At 34.6% G+C, this 20756-nt stretch overlaps 1 protein-coding gene across 4 annotated transcripts in view; it reads left to right on the top strand.

Annotated features, from left to right (window-relative positions):
- Positions 1-20756, top strand: part of EPC1 (enhancer of polycomb homolog 1) — a 94059-nt gene that overhangs the window by 56203 nt on the left and 17100 nt on the right. For 3 of the 4 annotated variants that reach the window (XM_032395890.1, XM_032395889.1, XM_032395887.1), the window contains exons 2-5: positions 7780-7939; positions 19078-19223; positions 19838-20044; positions 20426-20574. In XM_032395890.1, coding sequence (XP_032251781.1) covers positions 7840-7939; positions 19078-19223; positions 19838-20044; positions 20426-20574 — 602 coding nt within the window. In that variant the 5' untranslated portion in view covers positions 7780-7839. Of the gene's footprint in view, positions 1-6738; positions 7206-7779; positions 7940-19077; positions 19224-19837; positions 20045-20425; positions 20575-20756 lie in introns of those variants that run through there. The other variant, XM_032395888.1, reaches the window with a different exon arrangement.

Below are 20756 nucleotides of genomic sequence, written 5' to 3'. Positions count from 1 at the left end.
ACAAAGCAAGGAATCTAGTACGCAAGAGCAGAGTGAGTGAAGAGAATCGTACATGATGCCAGAAAGGTAACAAGGAGAGGGGAATGCAAATCATGCTGGACCTCGTAAGCAGTTTTAAGAACTTTGGCTTTTATTCTGAATGAGGTAAGAAATAATTGGAATATTTTAAATGGAATAATAGCATGATTTGACTTGAATATTAACAGATTGGCTATTCTGTAGAAGAATGGCCAAAAAATGGATGTAGGGAAACCAGTCAAAGTTATAATAATGAGCCAATCAAGAATTCGGCTGTTTGGATGTAGAAAAACTACGGAGTCCTTGCTGGAGCCATGTTCCTGAATAGGCATTGATGTTTTAGTTCTTAGAAATGTCATTAGAAAATAGGAGAGAAAGTAATTCAGCTCAGTGCTTTTCAGGTAGCAATGGAGTCTAGCTCTACATGCATAAATAATCAGGGGGTTAAATTTCTTAAGTGGCCTTTTACAAATTAGTAATCACTTATTTCCCCCAAGGAATTTTATACATTGTTGCGTATAATAACCTGTTTTTAATTCCATAACCCAAAAGGTCTAAATGTGGTCTTAATTATTATGTTTAAGTGTTAAGGTCATTATTTGCTTAAATAAAACCTTAATGAATAAGTGAATATAATTTAATCTTTGTTTAGGAATTTGTACAATATAACTTTGAATAGCTCTTTTTGGTTTGCTAATATGTATTAGATATTATAAAGTAAATAGAAATATTATTTTTATTTTTTATGCACTTTATTTAGACTGATACCATTTTTCTTTAATGATATTTTATAAAGTACTGGAAAATATTGTACTAGATGCTGAGCAGGTTATCAGGATAATTGTATTTAGTCCTCATCCTTAAAAAAATCAGAGTCCCCAAATAATACAAGAGAATACATCTTTAAAAGGAAAAAATACAAAGGTTAATTAAACATAGTGTCTACATTTTGGAGATCAGTATATAAACAAATAATTACAATTTCTAAGTACAGACTGTAGTACTGTAGAAGCACAAATTGGGGAGCATTTCTGCTAAGGGGAGAGAGAGGAAAGGTAATTTTAAACCAGACTTTGAAGAACAAGTGGGAATTTTCCATGGTGGAGTGGGGGTATGGTGAATGGTAATGTCAGCAGATGTATCCATCCATGTGAGCAGAGGCACAGAGCAGATGTTTAAGACACATTTGCAGTAATGTCTCTTCAGATAGGTTTTATCTACACATAGCTAATGTCATTCTCACTTAATGATTAAAAATGGTGTTTTCTGATTTCTCAAATGCAAGTGACATGCCCTGTTCAGAGCCAGTTAATCCTTTCACATTAACTACCAATGCATTTAACAAAAACCATAAAAAGCCACCTGGAAGGGCAATTATTTTTCTAGAGGTAAACAAAAATAACGAAGAGGAGAGTAAAAGAAAAAACATTTACTGATGGAGAGAAGAGAGGAAAAGATGGGTAAGGGGAAAAAAACAAAAAATAATACAAATAGCTAGCAGAGTGATTTGCTGTTGTCTGATGAGGAAGCTAGGATTCTTGAGTAGGTCTCTGTCTGTAAGACCCATGCCCTTTCAGTGTACTAGGCAGGCTGAAGTAACAAGAGTGAATACTTTTGGAGCCCAGTGCCATGATAGCAAGGTTCACAGAGACTTGACAGGGTGCCTCTGAACCTTAAAGATCATCGTTCAGTCTTTTCTGATCCTCTTTTTTATTGTCCATATTGCTGCGTATAGAAAACATAATTACAGTGCAAGAACCTTTTTTAAGTTACTTGCTTAATCATAAGTTGTAGTTCATCTAATTCCAGTTATGTAAGATCAAATATTAAAGAATTCTTTAGATTATTTAATTTTATTTACTTTGTTCACCTGTAAAACCAAACGAGAATTTATGCCTCTGTTATTCTATGAAAAATTGGAATTTTTCTTGGTGTTTTGGTGATTAATTCTTGCAACTGTGCTTAATATAAATATTCTATAATATAAAGATATTTTACCTACCCACTGTGTCAAATACGTAAGTGGTCTTCAAACATAGTTATCCCCTGGGGCGCCTGGGTGGCTCAGTAGTTAAGCATCTGCCTTCGGCTCCAGTCATAATCCCAGGGTCCTGGGATCGAGCCCCGCATCGGGCTCCCTGCTCATCGGGAAGCCTGCTTCTCCCTCTCCCTCTCCCCCTGCTTGTGTTCCCTCTCTCGCTGTGTCTCTGTCAAATAAATAAATAAAATCTTTAAAAAAAACCAAAAACATAGTTATCCCCTTTTCTTAAAACAATCTTTTAACTCCCATTGCTGCCAATGTTAGCTTAAATGTCCCTTTGCACTGAAAATGATACTGTCCTTGATGTCCTTTTCTTTTACCATAACACACTGTATCTTTTTCTTCAGAGCACTTATCACAATGTACAGTTTATTTTTAGGGCTGTTTTGTTAGTATCTGTTCTCCCTACTAGAGTGTAAGCTCTACAGCGTTAGGAACTATGTGTATTTTATTTACAACATTGTGTTCCCAGTGCCAGGTACATGATTGGCACTCAATAAATAAGGACTAAATTAATGAATGAATAAACTTAATCCTAGATATTCTGCTCCGTATCTCTAGTTTTTGTTCTATACCAACATTTCCCAGACTGTATTACAAAAGTTCTCTGTGAGCTATTAATAGATACTTTCTGAAAAAATGATTCTGTGGTCATAGGCTTGAATGACTGCATCCCTGCTGTGGAACAACCACAACTTACATTAGCATGTTAAAAGCGCTTAGAAGTCCTAAAGTTAAAAAAAAAAATCTAAGTTTAGAATCCAGCATTCTATCTTTTTTTAACTGTCAAACTCTTTATTGGACTATTTGAAGTTATTTGAACACAGCTGGCCTATTCAATGTTGCATGTAGACTTATTCAAAAATTTCAATGACAGATACTATCTTCAAGGAACTTCTAACTTTTTATATAATTGTAATTTAAAATTGGATTATCTTAGGTATTTAGTCAAGGCATTCAATAATTACTGAATTGAATTCAGAACTCATTCTAGTTTATTTCATTTTTTACTTGGCTTCACCATTCTACACCTTTCTACTCAAAGCAAGAATCTCATTTTCACTTATAATTTAATGTTACTATTATGTAATTTATTATGTAATTTATTTCCTAGAAATAGATGTATATAGTTTTGGGTTTTAAAAATACTTTCTTTACCTGGAAAGCTGCAAGTGTATTTTACTCTTGAACTAACTTAAATGGGAAAGTTTTGCTGAACCAAATAAATTATGTCTTTTAGAAATTATTGATGTTTTAGAAAATCATTTCGTGAAATGTACTCCCTTTTTTTTTTTTTTTTGTCAAAAGGTATCACAAGTACATTTTAAGAAATACGGGAAATAAAATTACAAAAGAACATTTCAAAATTGTACCACCTGGAGATAATCTGTTAACTTTTTGGTGTATATACTTTGATACTTTATGTATATGTCTGTGCATGAATGCATAGATACATACATATATCATTTATTCAGCAAATATTTAAGCACTGTGCTCTGTGCCCAGCACTGTTATAGGGTGGCTATTTAGCAATGAACGAAACAGGCAAAAATCCCTGCCTTCATGATGCTTAGATTGAGGTGAGGGGCGGGGAGGAAAGGGTGACAGCCGTGAACAAACATATGACATGTCAGAGGATGATAAGAGCTATGAAGAAATAAGACAAGGAATAAAGGAGTATAAAGAGAAGGATTGTTTTGTATATATGCTCATCTACTTTAACTCTTTTTTCTGAATGTGCTTATGTTCAATCATGTCTTTTTCTTTTAAAAAAGAGTAATTAATACAAATATTCTGAACATCCAGTTTTCAGAGCTTTTTTTGCTTCATAAATTGATGGGGTTTTTTTCCATATCATTAAATATTATTCTGAACCATTTAAAAGCTACACATATTTCATTTTATAGAATATGGTCTATTGTCTATATAGCAACTAGGGTGATCTTTTAAAACCTCTCAGTTAACTCTTGCTCTTAGTAAAAGGACAGATCTTTAACATGACCAATGACTCTGCATGATTTGGTGCTAATCCCCTGAGCAGATAGCATCTGTTACTCTCCCCTCTCACCACCGTGCTCTAGCCATATTGGCCCATGTTTGGTCCCCTTCCTGTCTTAGAGTCCTCAGACATACATGGGGAGAGCGTAAATAGGAATATATAAAGTTATACCCCAGTTGTTGAAGAATCCTTTTGTAAGACTTAGAAGAACTTAACCATAAATGCTGCATATTATACACATTTAGGATCCTTAGTACTCTATTCTTCTTTAACTTTTTATTATAAGAATTTTCAAACTTAGAGAAAAGCTGAACAACTATATACTCAAACTAGACTCCAAAATTGTTAATGCTTTGCTGTATTTTTTCTTATTCTATAATAAAATATTTTTATAGTTGAACCATTTGAAAGTATGTTGTACACATCAAGACACCATCCCTATAAGCCATGTATTAAGGGGAAATCATTTTCTTGACTGTTAAAGATAGGAGAAAATTGTGTGAAATATTTTATAAAACAAAAAACTACAAATAAGATTTTTTTAAAAGCAGTAAGTAGTCACTCTGATATTGATAAACAAAAATTTGAATTCACAGTTATGGAAAATGGATAAAACCATAAGGAAAAATCTTTCTATAGAACACTGTTCATACTAGAGAGAATATAAATGGTAACTATTAAGCATATGGAAGACTCTTTAGCTTTTATAATAATGAAAGATATATATTTGCTACCATATATTGGATAGTTAGTAGGTCTCAGGTATTTTATCTTAACCACAATTCCATATGGTAGGTAACAGTGTACATTTACAGATAATAAAACATATTGGGATAAATATCTCAAGTCCTAAAGTCCTAGAGCTACTAAAACATCGTGCCAACATTCAAATCCAGAGCCCTCTTGATTACCAAAGTCCATGTTCTTAACCAGCATTCTATATTGCCTGTAAAAATCAAAATGCTTTAGAGGTCCCGCTTCACACATAGAAAGTAATTTTCTTTATGCTTCATCTAGAAAAACAATTGAGATAGCCAGGAATATTCTGAAAAAGAATTATGAAGGAGGAATTGCCTTACTAGATAATAAAATGTAGTATGAGGCTACACTTTAAAATAAGTTAAATACTGGCATAAGAGACAGTTTGGATAGAGTAGGAAAAAGCTTAGGAATACTCCCAAGTGCAAGGGAAATTTATTCTATGATACAGGTACATTTTTAATCATTAAATTATCTCTCCTTACACAAAAAATAAAAAGATAAACCATATTTCTCACATGTTCACCTACACGAGAAATTATGATAGATTAATTGTTCTAAAGTAGGAACAGAATGCAAATTAAGAATAATATGCCTTGCTTCCCCACTTCCTCCTTGAGTTTGATATGTATGTGGGGCATAGGTCAAAGAAAATTTTTCTTGACATTTGAAGGAATCTGAGAATAGAAAAGGTGTGACTGACTTCCCAGCCGGAGCTTACGGAGGCACCCTGTGTCAATAGATAAGGGCCAGTAGATAGAACAACAAACTATATCAAAGTATAAGAGGGTACATTTGGCCATTAGGGAGCCCGAATCAAAGCTAAAATTGAGTTATAAAAAAAGTATTTGTTTACACCCTAGTTTGTGAGTATACAGTTTATACCTGTTATTAAGCATGACAAAATCATAAAGGAAAAGATTAATAAATGTGACTAATAGAACTTTCTTGCATGGAAAAAAGACTCTAAACAAAATGAGAAGTCATACTTCAGGAAAATATTAGGAAAATTTATTACATGGGGCCAATTTCCTTAAAAAGGAAATAATCTATTTAAATGTCAAAAAAGAAAAGTAGCTCTTTTGAAAATGAGCAAACAGCAGCAACATTTAAGGAAAAAAATCGTCATTATAATAGAATTAACCTAAAATGACAAGAGGGATGATTTTAAAATTTTAAAAAGAGTCATTAAGAAGATATTACAAGGAGGGGCACCTGGGTGGTGCGGTCGGTTAAGCGTCCAACTCTTAGTTTTGGCTCAGGTTTGATCTCAGAGTCATGAGATAGAGCCCAATGTGGGGTCCGCGCTCAGCGCAGAGTCTGCTTGAGATTCTCTCTCCCTCTCCCTCCCACTCGTGTGGTCATGCTTTCTCTCTCTCAAATAAATCTTTAAAAAAAAAAGATACTACAAGGAATGATGGTGTATGTTGTTGGAACCTCATATGCCCTTTGAGGACTTTTTTGTAGTTGTCCTACAGATGCTTTCACAAATCCACAAAGATGTTTTGTATATAATAGTACAGGTGTGATTTTTGTAGCATTCAGGGAGAAGAATAGGCATTTAGGTTGTCTCCAGGGGATTTTTTCCTATAAATTAGTGTCTGGTTAAATAAATTATGGTACATCCATACAATGCAGCTGCTGCAAAAATTGTAGTAGAAGGGTCAGTATAGAAAGATCTCCAGGATATACCTAATGAACCAAAGCCCTAGGAATAAAGCTCTAGGTGTTGCACAGTAGAATTCTGACTTTTAAATCCTATATGAATATATATATATATATATATATATATATATTTTTTTTTTTTTTTTTTTACTTAAAACAGGGTACTTATGAGGACTGGAATTTTCTATTTTCATACCATTGGAATATTTTTCATCCTTGAACTTGAATTTTATATATTTTTAAAAGCTAGTTTAAATTTAATGAAATGTTTACCAAAATTCAGGGATGATAGGGCTGAGTGAGAACAGATATTTTTATGGCAGCTGGTGGTATCACAAACTGGTAAAATCTTCCTGTGTGGTGACTAAACCAAAGCTTATTTCAAGTACCTGTTTTATGCCAGGCATTATCAGTTTGTGCACATTTATCTTACTTAAATCTCCAACCAAGCCTTAAAGTAGATTATTTTTCTCATACTTTAGGAAACAGAAGACTAAAGTGTCTTTCCAGGAGTCACAGACTCTGAAGCCCCAGTATGGGTTTTCAACCCCTATACTGGGCTCTGGAAATTCTTAAGGGGTTATCGAGGCAAAAGACTGGATTTGAATGTGTCAGTTTTCATCAAATAAAAATGGAGAGGATACTCTGCCCTTCTTTGAAAAGACCATATTAGTTGATTTGTATGAAAGTGCTTTCCAGATTTATGAAGCATTCTATGAAAAGGTTAGAATATTTTTTTTTTATCCATAGCCTGCTTTCTTCATACAAATGTAAATGTTTTAGCCCTTTTTCTTTGAATCTCATCTGTAAAATGCAAACTTAAAGTAACAGTTTAGTCAGTTTTTTGGAATTTTTTGCATAATTTAACTCAATTTTGGTGTAGTACGTTTCTTAAATTGAGGAAATATACAGTGTATCTAACAAAACCTTGTTTCTACTTAAAATGTGCTTACCAGTAATTGTATTATTAGCATCCTTTCAAGGCTACTAAAATCCTTCCAGTTTTGGGATACCTGGGTGGCTCAGTCAAGCATCTGCCTTTGGCTCAGGTCATGGGCCCAGGTACTGGGATCGAGCCCCACATCGGGCTCCCTGCTTGGCGTGCTTCTCCCTCTCCCACTCCCATGCTTGTGTTCCCTCTCTCACTCTCTCTCTGTCAAATAAATAAATAAAATCTTAAAAAAAATAAAATAAAATCCGGTTTTAAAACAAATGAACAGAAAAGTCTTAATGAGGCTACACGTTCTGCTTGCTATTTTTTAAATACATAAACTTACCTATTTCTTCCTGTTTTTAGGAACACCATCTTCAGCGGGCTATTTCAGCACAGCAGGTGTATGGCGAGAAGAGGGATAATATGGTCATACCAGTCCCAGAAGCAGAAAGTAATATCGCTTACTATGAGTCTATATATCCTGGGGAATTTAAGATGCCAAAGCAGCTTATTCACATACAGCGTAAGTAATTACTCTTTTAATTATTATATTTTCTGTAGCTATTTTCTGCTTAACTCTTGACACAGTTTTACCTGTTCAAGGCCATTTTCAGTACCCATTTCATTGACTAGCATCAGCTAGAGAGTTCCTAGAGCCCATTTTCAACTTTTAAAATTGAGATTTCTGCCTGACAAAAAAGATGGCATTTTCATCCTAAGTTTTTAGTTTCATCTCAGCATGTGATCTTATACTACTTTAGACAAATAGGATAAAGAATATACCTGAGATGTAGAAATGGTTTTCTTACTATTCAGAAATAGTGATATGAGTAGCCTTAAAGAACGTCTTAGTAAAAGTCGGGAATCAGCAAACTTTTTCTAAAAAGGGTCAGATAGTGTGTGTCTTAGCTTTTTTGGGTCATTCAGCCTGTCACAATTCTTCAGCTATACTGTTGAAAGAAAGGCAAAATTAGCAGTTGACAATATGTAAACAAATGGGCATGGCTATGTTTCAATAAAACTTTATTGATCAAAACAGATGGCAACCCAGTATTGGCCCATGGACCAATAGTTTGCCAACCTCTGGTCTGTGATCCTACTAACTTTTAGTGTTCTAGGTGGTAACTTGTTTCACTTGGTAGTGATGAGTTCTTCATTAGCAATGATCCTTTGATGGCTATCACATTTGATGGTGAATAGCTGAGAGCTTATAAACTTAGGAGAATACATTTCATTCACTCAATCCGCAAGTAGTTGACAACTTTAAAACGTAGTTGAAAGTTTACTAAGGTAAAATTGGTACAGCTTTCATTATTGTGTTGACCTTTCTAAAGAGGGTTTTCCAGTGACCTGTCTAAACTTTTTTCAGGACCATATAAATCTGTGTTGTTTTTAGAAATTATTTAAAATGAATTAACTACTTTTCTCATTTAACCTTTCCTCCATATGATCTAGTTTCTGTCATGGATTCTAAACATTTATTTTACTGTTTGTTAAATATGAAAATGCAAAACTAAAGATAGTGCCTGTATTGGCATTTGCTATTTTTAACTTAATGTTTTTTTCTCTTTAATTCTAACTTGCACCTTAATTTATTGATTTCCTTTAGAAAAAAGAATTTTTTCCAATTTACTAAAGGTTACTTTGAAGTGAAATAAATAAGTGGCATGTGCTTTCTTGCCCACTCACATGTTTAATTACATATAAGACATAGACACAGACATCTTAAACAAATTTGACCAATATTAGAACATAAAAATTAGTTCTCTGAAAAATCATGGCAATTTGAAAGTTACAGATCATCATCAGATCCATATATGTAACTGTTTTCCACAGCCACAGGTTATATTATCTTACAAGTGCATGCTTTTAGGTTAAAGCAGGATTAAATAAGATAAAATTATATTAATCAATTTACATTATCATAACAGAAAAAAAATTTGGAATGCCTGTTTTACAAATAGACTGCTCATTGATGACCAAAACCCACAAAACACATTTTACTGGTAACTAGTGGATTAAATTATGGTCAGAAGAGTCCAAAGTTACAATTTTAAAAGGAATTGACTTTGCTGATTTTGTAATCAAATAATAGCAATAAAATGGCAGCAGAATTGTAGCCTACTTGGGGAGAAAATTTTTTAATCAGTACAGATTTGACGTATCTTGTCTCTGGAAAGATACATACATTGGAATATTAATCAAGATAGTCTGCTAATTAGTATTAGCTGCCATTGAGTTTCTTTTAACATTTTGTTTTAAATACTTATAAATTCACAGGATAATATATGCAGCTTTGTACACCTCAATTGAGATAACTCAGCTGTACAGTCACCACAAGATTCCATGTTGTTACTCCTTTATAGCCAAACCGAGCCCCTGGCAACCACTACTATGTGCTCCATTTCTATAATTATATTAGTTAATGATTACAATATAAACGGAATCATGCAGTGTATGTCCTTTTGAGATTGGCTGTTTTCACTTAGCATAATATCCTTGGAGTCCATCCAGCTTGTTTCATGTAATATAGGTCATTCCTTCTTATTGGTGAGTAGTATTCCATATGTTTGTTTAGCCATTGACCCAGTGAAACACATTTCAGTAGTTTCCAGGTTTTGACAAATAAAGCTGCTATGAATATTCATCTGCAGGTTTTTGTGTGAACATGTTTTTATCTCTCCTGGAATAAATACCTATGAGTTCAGTTGCTGGGTCTGTTTTTAGTTTGACAAGAACTTCCACAGTATTTCCAAGAGTATCTGTGCTGTGTTAGATTATCTCCAGCAGTATATGTGTGATCCAGTTTGTCCTGTATTCTTGTCGGTATTTGGGATTATCACTTTTCTATGTTCGCCATTCTAATAGGTATGCAGTGATCTCTCATTATACTTTAAATTTGTATTTCTGTAAATGGCTAATATATTAAATATCTTTTCATGTGATTTGCCATCTATATATCCTCTTTGGTGAAATGATTGTATATGTGTTTGCCCATTTTCTAATTAGATTGTTTTAACATTGAGTTTTAGGATTCTGTTTTATTTGTATATTCTAGACACAAAGTCTTTGTCATATATGTAATTTAGAAATATTTTCTCCCAGTATATAATTTGTCTTTTCACTCTCTTAACAGAGTCTGTCACAGAGCAAAAGCTTTTAATTTTGATGAGATCAAGTTTAAATCGGTTTTCCTCTTGTGAATCATGATTTTGGTATCAACTCTAAGAACTCTGCCATTTCCTGGGTCTGAAAGAGTTTCTCCTATGTTCTGTTCTAGAAGTGTGCAGTTTCACATTTAAGTGTCTGATCGGTTTTGAGTGTGTGAGGTTTAGGTCAAGGGGTTTTTGTTCTGGTTTTGGTTTTTACCTCTGGGTGTGCAGTTGCTCCAGCATCATTTATTGAAACAGCCATCCCTCCTCCATTGAGTTGCTTTTGCTTCTTGGTCAGAAATTAACTGGGCATATTGATATGGATCTCTTTCTGGTTCTATATTCTATTCCCTTGATTTCTGTTTAGTCCAAGATAGTAGCACTGTTTTGATTACTGCAACTTTATAAAACCCTTAATATCAGAGAGAGTCATTCCTCCTTTATTTTTCTTTTTCAAAATTGTATTGGGTATTCTAGGGCCTTTCCATGTAAATATTACAATAAGCTTGTCGGTATCTACAAAGAAACTTGCTGAGATTTTGATAGGAATTAGATTAAACCTATAGATCACTTTAGGGAGAATTGACATCTTTACTATGTTGAGTCTTCAGTCCATGAACACAGTAGGACTCTGCAAGTATTTAGGTCTTCTTTGATTTCTTTTATTAACACTTTATAATTTTTATCATACAGATCCTGACCATGTTTCTTTAGATTTATACCTGCATGTTTTATTTTCTTTGGAGCAATTGAAAATGGTATTACATTTTTTATTTTGCTTTCCACTTGTTCATTGTCAGTATACAGAAATGCAGGTAAAATTGTTTATCTTATGCCCTATGTCCTTAACTGAAATTCCTTTTTAGTTCTAGGAGATGTTTGCAGATTCTCTGAGATTTTCTACATAGAAAATCATGCTGAAGTCTGAAAAAATAGTTACAGTTTTATTTTTCCTTTTCAATCTCTGTCTTTAATTTCTCTTTCTTCCATTATTATAGTGGCTAAAACTTTAGTACTGTGTTAAAATATTAAGTGGTGAGAGCAGACATCCTTGCCTAGTTCCTGGTCTTAGAAGGAAATAATTAAGTCTTTCGTCATTATGTATTATATTACCTGTAGGTTTTTTTGTATTTGCTTTTTATGAGATTGTCATATATATGATTTGGAAATCTTTTCTCCCAGTGTATAATGTGTCTTTTCATCCTCTTAACGGAGTCTTTCACAGAGCAAAAGGTTTTTTTGCTGAGATCCAGTTTATCAGTTTTCCTCTTATAGATCGTGATTTTTATTCTTAATGTACTGAGAGTTTTTATCGTGAATCAGTGTTCAGTGTTGTCAAATACTTTTTCTACATCAATGGATAGCATCATGTGATTTTTCTTCTTTAGCCTCTTGATATGATAAGTTACACTGGTTGATTTTCAAATATTGAACCAACCTCACATACCTGTAATAAATCTCACTTGACTGTAGTGTATTTTTTTTCATACCTTGTTGGGGAGGATTTTATTGGGGACTTTTGCACCTAGGTTCATGAGAGATTGTTTGACTATGTGTATGTGCACGTGTACGTGCTCTGTCTTTCTTGGTTTTGGTATCAGAGTGATAGTGGCTTCATAAAACAGGTTGGAAAGTTCTCTTACTCTGTTTCCTGGAAGAAATAATGTAAGATTTATGTTAATTCTTTAAAACTTGGTATTGTCTTTTAACACACTACACTAAATAAGAAAAATAAAGAGTATAAATTTCTATAAAGTTAAAATTTTGTCTGATGGTGGTCAAGTAAATTACTTATGAAAGATATGTTACCTTGAATTATATATATGGACTGGTTCATTTTAGTTCCCCTAATTTCTATTGTGTAAATCTCTTAAGCTAATGTTACACAAACTCTTCTTGGGAGTTTTTTAAAGGTGTTAACTAGTATTCTCTTAAAAAAGCAGTGGTCAAACATGTTTGAGAATGATTACATATTATATTCCCCTACCTGCCCCCAGAGTCATAATGCATATTATCATATTTATAGGCTCTAGGAGTCTTGTGGCTAGGGAAAAAAAAGAAAGGCTAATTTTTTTTTTTTTAAGATTTTTATTTATTTATTTGACAGAGACACAGCGAGAGAGGGAACACAAGCAGGGGGAGTGGGAGAGAGAGAAGCAGGATTCCCGCTGAGCAGGGAGCCCGATGCGGGGCTCGATCCCAGGACCCTGGGATCATGACCTGAGCCGAAGGCAGACGCTTAACGACTGAGCCACCCAGGCGCCCCAGGAAAGGCTAATTTTAACCCAGCATTTTCTAGTTGTATTTATTACATGTTCTCTGTTAACATTTTATTGAACATTAGTTTGGAAAAGTTCAACTCTGTCCTTATCTTCAACTGGCTTAGTGAAGAGATCATAATTTTCTTCCTTTAATCCAATCAGAGCTTTGAAGGAAGAAACCCATATTATATTATAACCATTATCCCCTTCTTTAGTTCCAGACTTTAGGTACTTTTTAAGCTATTTCACTGAGTGCTTGACACTCAACATCTCCTAATCCAAAGGATCATGTAATGTTATTTCTCTTTGCTGCTGATCTGTAAGGCTTCTGGAGTATACAGATGGGACTTTCCTATTTATACTGGAAGAAAGGACAAAACAGTTCTGACCAGAATAGACAGGAACAATTCTTTCACCCCCTTCTTTTTGCACTTGGGTCTCAAGGCTCTCCTATTAATCCTGAAAGGAAGCCTTTTTTTATTTTTATTTTTTAAAGATTTTATTTATTTATTTGACAGAGACATAGCGAGAGAGGGAACACAAGCAGGGGGAGTGGGAGAAGGAGAAGCAGGCTTCTTGCCGAGCAGGGAGCCCAATGTGGGGCTCGATCCCAGGACCTTGGGATCGTGACCTGAGCCGAAGGCAGATGCTTAACAACTGAGCCACCCAGGCGCCCTGGAAGCCTTTTTTTAAAGGGTAATCTTGATGTACATTTATATATGTATATATGCCTATGTGTGGAGATACATATATATACATTTGTAACTCTGTCCACTGGAAGAGCCAAGAAGCAAGATTATTCGGTAGCAGTGAGCACACCTAGCACCTCTTCTCTAATCCATTCTCCATTAAATGGGACCACGAATCTGTGGAGAAATGGCTGATTCCAGAGCTGTGGAAGGGTAGGTGCAAGATGAACCTGGAACCTCTTATTATATCAGAAATTAAGCATTAAAAAAAAAAAATGACAGGGGCATATCACAAGGACACAGGAATTTCTTTCACTGGCTGGTTCTGGGGCAATTTAAGCAATGGAATAATTAGACATAATAATGAATTGTAAAGCATTGAAAAATGTAGGAATTCAGGAGTCCGTACTGATAATAAAAAATGGTGACAAGTAGTCTCATGCTTCTGTAGTACAAAGCCAAAAGCTGAGTGGTACAATGTGAAGAGAGTACTGGAGTTGGAAGATCATTTTTGCTATTATTGTGACCAAGATTGAATCATGTAAGAATCGTCAATGTGTTCTCAATATAAGAGAAAATTTTGATGAGGAACAGGATATTTACATGATCTTAAGTGCTCCCTACCAACTGTTTATTAGTTACAAGGGGGGGGGGGGGACAAACAGTAGTTATGCAGTGAAACAATTGGGTAATTTCTTGACTGGTAATGAAAATTATCATCACTTATTAGGAACAGATGAACATTGTGTGTCTCTAGATGTGATACTGTGAGAAGGACTAAGAAAGTTGAGTATGCAGTATGCCATCTAAGAGTGCATAGTCTAATCATAATGGAAATAATAATAATAAATGTTCTGGGGAGAGGGCTATATTCTTCAAAAACATCAGTGTCTTAAAAGACAAAGAAAGGCTATAGAAATGTTCCAGGTTAAAGGAGGCCAAAGAGACAATAACAAAAATAATACCTGATCCTAGACTGGTCTTGTGCTGGAAGGGGGAAAGGTTATGAATTACTGGGTCAGCTGATAAAATTGGAATGTAGGCAGGAGATTAAATTGTTCTATGAGTGTAAATTTATGAAGTTGATGACTGTACTGTGATTATATGAAAGAATCTAAGGAAATACACTCTGAAGTATTTAGCAGTAAGGAACCATTATGAATGTAATTTATCCTCCAGTGCCTCAAAAAATAAAGTGTGAGTGTACATAGAAGCTAGAGATATAAAACAGAACACATGCAAATGATAAAAATTTAACAGTAGGTGATTCTGGGTAAAGGATATGCAGGTGTTCCTTGTACTATTTTCTTGCGGTTTTTTTAAGATTTTATTTATTTATTTGAGAGAGCGAGAGAGAGAGAGAGAGCGCACACAAGCACAAGCACGTGGAGGGGCAGAAGGAGAGGGAGAAGCAGGCTCCTGGTTGAGTGGGGAGCCCAGTGCAGGGCTTGATCCCAAAACCCTAGGATCATGACCTGAGCTGAAGGCAGACATGTAACTGACTGAGCCACCCAGGTGCCCCTAGACTATTTTCATTTTGCAATTTTTATAAGTGTGAATTTCTAAATAGGAAGGTGGTTTTTTTTTAATAGATCTTTGTAGAACCTACTTTTAAAATTACCTCTGCATAGAGGTATCCTGTCTTTATGCCCTCATTCTGAAAGATTGCATTTCCTCCTTCTCTTTCCTACCTCCATATCCACCTACAACATCCAGTCTTCCGCCATTATTCTTCTGGTACTACTCTCATGTAAAATCTATAGCATCATCCACAGAATTTTATCAGAAAGGATTTTGTATCTGTGATTTCACATCTGGGATTCTCCATTCATTCTCCTCAAGTACATTCTAAAAGTGACTCAAAGCTCTCAGTTACTTATGAATATAAAGAAGTTGAAGACTTTGATGATCTAGCTAGCCAGTGATAGCTTTGTCTTCTTAGGTCTAAGGCAAATGTGTCAAATACCTACCACACCATAGTAAATACCACTATTAACAATATTTTCTGCTGCTCAGAATTTGTTTCAAGAACTTTACAAGTAGATATTACCAATCATTGAGGGCTAGTGCTTGAGTTGAAACCCACTTACCATTCCTGGGCTGAGAAATTTCTCCTTGCCTTGTATAATGTGCCTTCTTTTCAATCAGGGATTACATTCTGTTTCTAATCCACAATTTGTGCCATTTCAGGGCCCAAATATCCTTTCACTATTGGTGTTACAGACATACATACTTAGTCCGAGCTACATATGGCATTCATTACATAAATATTTATATACATTTCATCTGTGTTACTTGACTCTAAGCATAAGGGCAAGGACTGTGTTGTGTACTACTTTGTATCTTCTTTAAAAATAATCAATTTAGGGGCGCCTGGGTGGCTCAGATGGTTAAGCATCTGCCTTAGGCTCAGGTCATGGGATCGAGCCCCGCATCGGGCTCCCTGCTCAGCGGAGAGTCTGCTTCTCCCTCTCCCTCTGCTGTTCCCCCTTCTTGTGCTCTCTCCATCTCTCTGTCAAGTAAATAAAATCTTTAAAAATAAAAATAAAAATAAACTTACATGTATGTACTATTGTGTTCTTTTTGCTTGGATTTATTTTCTACTGCATTTTCTCTTCCATCTGTGTATTTTGTTTAACCATACACATATCTGGGTTTATCCCTATCAAAATATTTTAAAAGGAGTTAGCCTATATAATATGGCTCCTGTTCTTAAACAATTATTGCCTAGCTAGATCTCATTTTAATTGACAGAACTTAATTACAAGGTACAATCCACTTGCCTATTTCTCTGTAAACCCTGTTTTCTACTTTGAACACACTCAGTAAGATGGCCCAGAAAATTTGAAGATTCTCCTCTTTCTAGGACCATGATAACTATGTTAAATCTTTATCAGCTGCTGTCATTTAGAAGCGGCAGGTTGGGCTGGAGCTAAATTGCACTTTAATCGTTGGCTCTGGTTTTTTGGTCAAATGAAATCCTAAAGTGAATTTTTACATGTTAGCATTTTTCTAGGGCTTTAGTGTTTTTATGTCTGAACAAGATTTGGTTCTCCTTGTATTTTAAGATCTTACATGTGTTTGGACCATCTGTAAAAGGAAAGCTTCTTCAGAGGCGAGAGCAGTCTGACCCTCAGATACTTGTTAACTTTCCGTAGAAACGACACTGAGCTCCCTATCCTAGGGATCTTCCTTTCCAGTCTTGATTGCCTTCCCCAGTATGTTGGATGTGACTTGTCATTCATGATATAATATATGTCAAATATAGTTTGGTAATGCAAACGTAAGGTGATATTAGGTGAGCTTGTTTCGTTTTTGTGAATAATTTAAGTTTTGTAAGTATGATTTGATCTGAAAAATTTTATAGTGGAAGATGCCAAGTAATATATAAATAAGACCCTAAACATATATAAAATATGCCCTTAAGAAGCAGAACAGTGCTAGTTGGTCCCTGTCAGTTTGGCTTTCTGGATTAGCAGGATCACCACTCTTTAATAGGACTTTAAATGATGACAGAAATATTTTATTATTTGTGCTTTCTGGTACAGCACTAGCCACATGTAGCTATTTAATACTTGAAATGTGGCTAATGTGACTGAGGTACTAAATTTTTAATTTAATTGATTTGAATTAGCTAATGGTTATCCTACTGAACAATGCAGATATGAATTGTTTTGGTTAGGGATCCAAGAAAACAAGTGTTTTAATCTAACAGACAGTGTTTAACCTACTTCAGGATCTGCAACAGCTCTGTTTACATCAAAATAACAAACAGAAATAGGTCATGGAAAGTCATTGGAGGGCCTCTGGGTGTAAGAAACATGGGTGCAGAGGTGTTAACATATAGAGATTTTTATGAAGGAATCTAAATATTTTAATTAGGAATATTACAGAAGTGTAATATAGGTCAAAACAGAAAACAAACAATGATATAATATGTTCAATTCTACAAATATTTATTGGATTCCTATAGGCCAGATACTATGTTAAACTTGAAGCAGGGAGGGAGGTTTGGGGTAGCCAAAGGGTCCCCTCTTGTACCTATCACAGATATCACTAATGGATAACTACATATTTTTTCAGGTTTTTTTTTCCCCACTTTAATCAAGGCAGTATCAGAATGCTTTTCAGTAAAGTACTGCAGAGTTGGCATACAAGACGAACATGTTTACTGTCTTTGCAGAGATAAATAAGTCACAGTGCCTCCTCTCAAGGAGAGTCTCAGTCTCAGTCATATTCTAATATTTATCAAGTAGATTATAAAGTATGTGTAGAAAATAGTACAAAAGAAGGTCATTGATTTAGAACTGGAATTTTTAACCTTGGTGCCACAGCTTTTAGGGATATTTGAATTCCTTGTAATTTGTGCAGAATGTTATATGTTCACACAGTCTGTTTTTCTGGGAAAGGGTTCATAGCATCAATAAAAGATAAAAGTGGCTGGGAACCACTTACTAGTTGGGGGCAATCAGGAAGGAATTCCACAGGACTTGAAATCAGGTTGTTTGCAGTCATTTGTTAGGTGGACAGGCAGAAAACAGCTAATGTAAAGGCCTAAAGACATGAAATAGCATGCTGTATGAAATATGTGAAATTTGAGGGGCACCTGACTGGCTCAGTTGGTAGAGCACACAACTCTTCATCCTCGGGGTTGTGAGTTCGAGCCCCACGCTGGTGGAGAGATTACTTAAAAAAAAAAAAGAAATTGTATATATATATATAGATATATATAGATATATATATAGATATATATATATGTAATTTGATAATGCTACATCATAAAGTACTGATGAGACTGGAGAGACTAAGTCAAAAAAAGACCTCATACAGTCCTAAGGATTTGGATTCTGAGGTGACAGGAAGTTAAGAGGTATTAAGCAAGGGAAAGGTGTGAGACATTTTGATATCAAGCTATTTAGTAGTTTACTTATATTATTGTTAGCCTAGTTTAATTTTGACACGTAATTGAATGACATTTGATAATGTGGTTCTTGGCGTATTTTTCGAATCTTAACAAATATAAGAAAGATACCACATTTCTGTCACCATGACAGATTGTCCTGAGGAAACAAGCCCCTGTAGCAGCAGTGCACTCACTGAGTGATCGCGATCACTGTCCTCGGCAGTGGCTTCTAACACTCAGCTTTAAATTCCACTCCCTAAGCATTTGGTAAAGCAGTTACATAATCTATTAAGTAGGATTTATTCTAGAAACAATCTTATTTAAAGACCTTTTACATTATATCAAACCATATGAAATTGCTGGTATTTTATCATTTTTAGCTATAAGATTTTCGTAGAGTTGAATCCAATACATTTAATCTCTCTATGTTCTTAATAATGGGCTTCTAGTTTATTTTTGAGGTGGGGGAAGGGGTCACACCCATTGTCTTTTATGACTTATGTGTATGTCTTTATTAACAGTAACTTTAAGTGTGGGAAGCATAAATTTCTTACTTCTTTAGAAAATCTAGATTTCGTTTCTATCCAGACATCTGTTGAGAGGTTTTTGTCAGTGGATTCACATAGTAAATGATTGCTTATGGTTTCTTCTGTCAGCTTTTAGTTTGGATGCTGAACAGCCTGATTATGATTTGGATTCTGAAGATGAAGTATTTGTGAATAAACTGAAAAAGAAAATGGACATCTGCCCATTGCAATTTGAGGAGATGATTGACCGTCTAGAAAAAGGCAGTGGTCAGCAGGTACAACTTCACTGTATATATAATAAGTATGTGTTTCCATATATATGTATATGGAAACAGGATAATATTGGGATGAGGGTAAGTGAGCAGTCTCTGGAATTAACAAGCATGAATTCACATCCCATTGCTGCCCAGTACTAACCTGTATAATCTTGAGCGATACGTTTTAAAAAAAAAAAAAAAAAAAAGGTCTCTGTGCCTCAGTTTCCCCTTCTGTAAAATAGAGATGATAAACATAAGATTGACGTGAAAATTAACTAAACTAATGTATATAAAGCGTCAGTGACTGACATGTATAAGGCACTCCATGTTTGCTGTTATTAATACTGTTGTTATTTTGGGGCGCCTGAGTGGCTCAGTCGTTGAGTGTCTGCCTTCAGCTCAGGTTCTGTTCCCAGGGTCCTGGGATCGAGCCCCGCATCGGGCTCCCTGCTCTGCGGGAGGCCTGCTTCTCCCTCTCACACTCCCTCTGCTTGTGTTCCCTCTCTCACTGTGTCTCTCTCTGTCAAAAAAAAAAAAAAAACTTGTTATTTTGATTATTGTCATTAAAGTTAGAAGTACTTTTGAACCTTATTATGTATTATATGAAAATGACATAATGATTTTACATTTAGCCAGTCAGTCTGCAGGAAGCCAAGCTACTGCTAAAAGAAGACGATGAATTAATTAGAGAAGTTTATGAATACTGGATTAAAAAGAGAAAAAACTGTCGAGGGCCGTCTCTTATCCCATCAGTAAAACAAGAGAAGAGAGATGGTTCCAGCACAAATGATCCTTATGTGGCTTTTAGAAGACGTACTGAAAAAATGCAGACTCGAAAAGTAAGTGAATTTGGAAAACTTTTTTTGTAATTTTTTTTTAATATAAGAAGAATTATTTATACTTATGACATATCTCTGCATCAGAAGGCTGTATTTTAATTTGTATTTAAATAGACTTTCTGTGCAAAATAATGAAAAATATTCATTTAAAATGAATCAACCTTAGGATTCATTACACAGCTATTAATGATATATTTTAATGTTAAACTATTTAAAATTCACATGTAAAATTGATTTCCTGGTGATCCATATTCCCTTTCAGTGTCTTTAAATTCTAACCAGCCCTTCAAATGTATGTATTCTTATATATTAGTAACTGTGTTCAGAATGCCACTAGTTAGAAATGTTATTGACATTAAAAAAGCAACTTCATATTTGCAGAATCGCAAAAATGATGAAGCCTCTTATGAAAAAATGCTTAAACTGCGTCGAGATCTGAGTCGGGCTGTTACTATTCTAGAGATGATAAAAAGAAGAGAAAAGAGTAAAAGGGAGCTATTGCACTTAACACTGGAAATTATGGAAAAGAGGTAAAGTATACTTTAATAGGGTCAGGAAGTATCGTACCATTAGCATTTTGTATACTGAAGTATGGTACCTAAGCAATTAACCCTGGAAATACCTTCCTTTAATAATAAGTAGAAACTATTAAATGTGTGATATAATATATTTTGCATAATTTTACATGTGTTTCTCTATTTTCTTTAAAAGT

Source organism: Phoca vitulina, unplaced genomic scaffold (assembly GCF_004348235.1).
Source record: "Phoca vitulina isolate PV1807 unplaced genomic scaffold, GSC_HSeal_1.0 scaffold88, whole genome shotgun sequence".
NCBI classification, from domain to species: Eukaryota; Metazoa; Chordata; class Mammalia; order Carnivora; family Phocidae; genus Phoca; species Phoca vitulina.
Note: the sequence above shows the minus strand (reverse complement) of the source record. Positions and strands in the feature narration are given on the sequence as shown.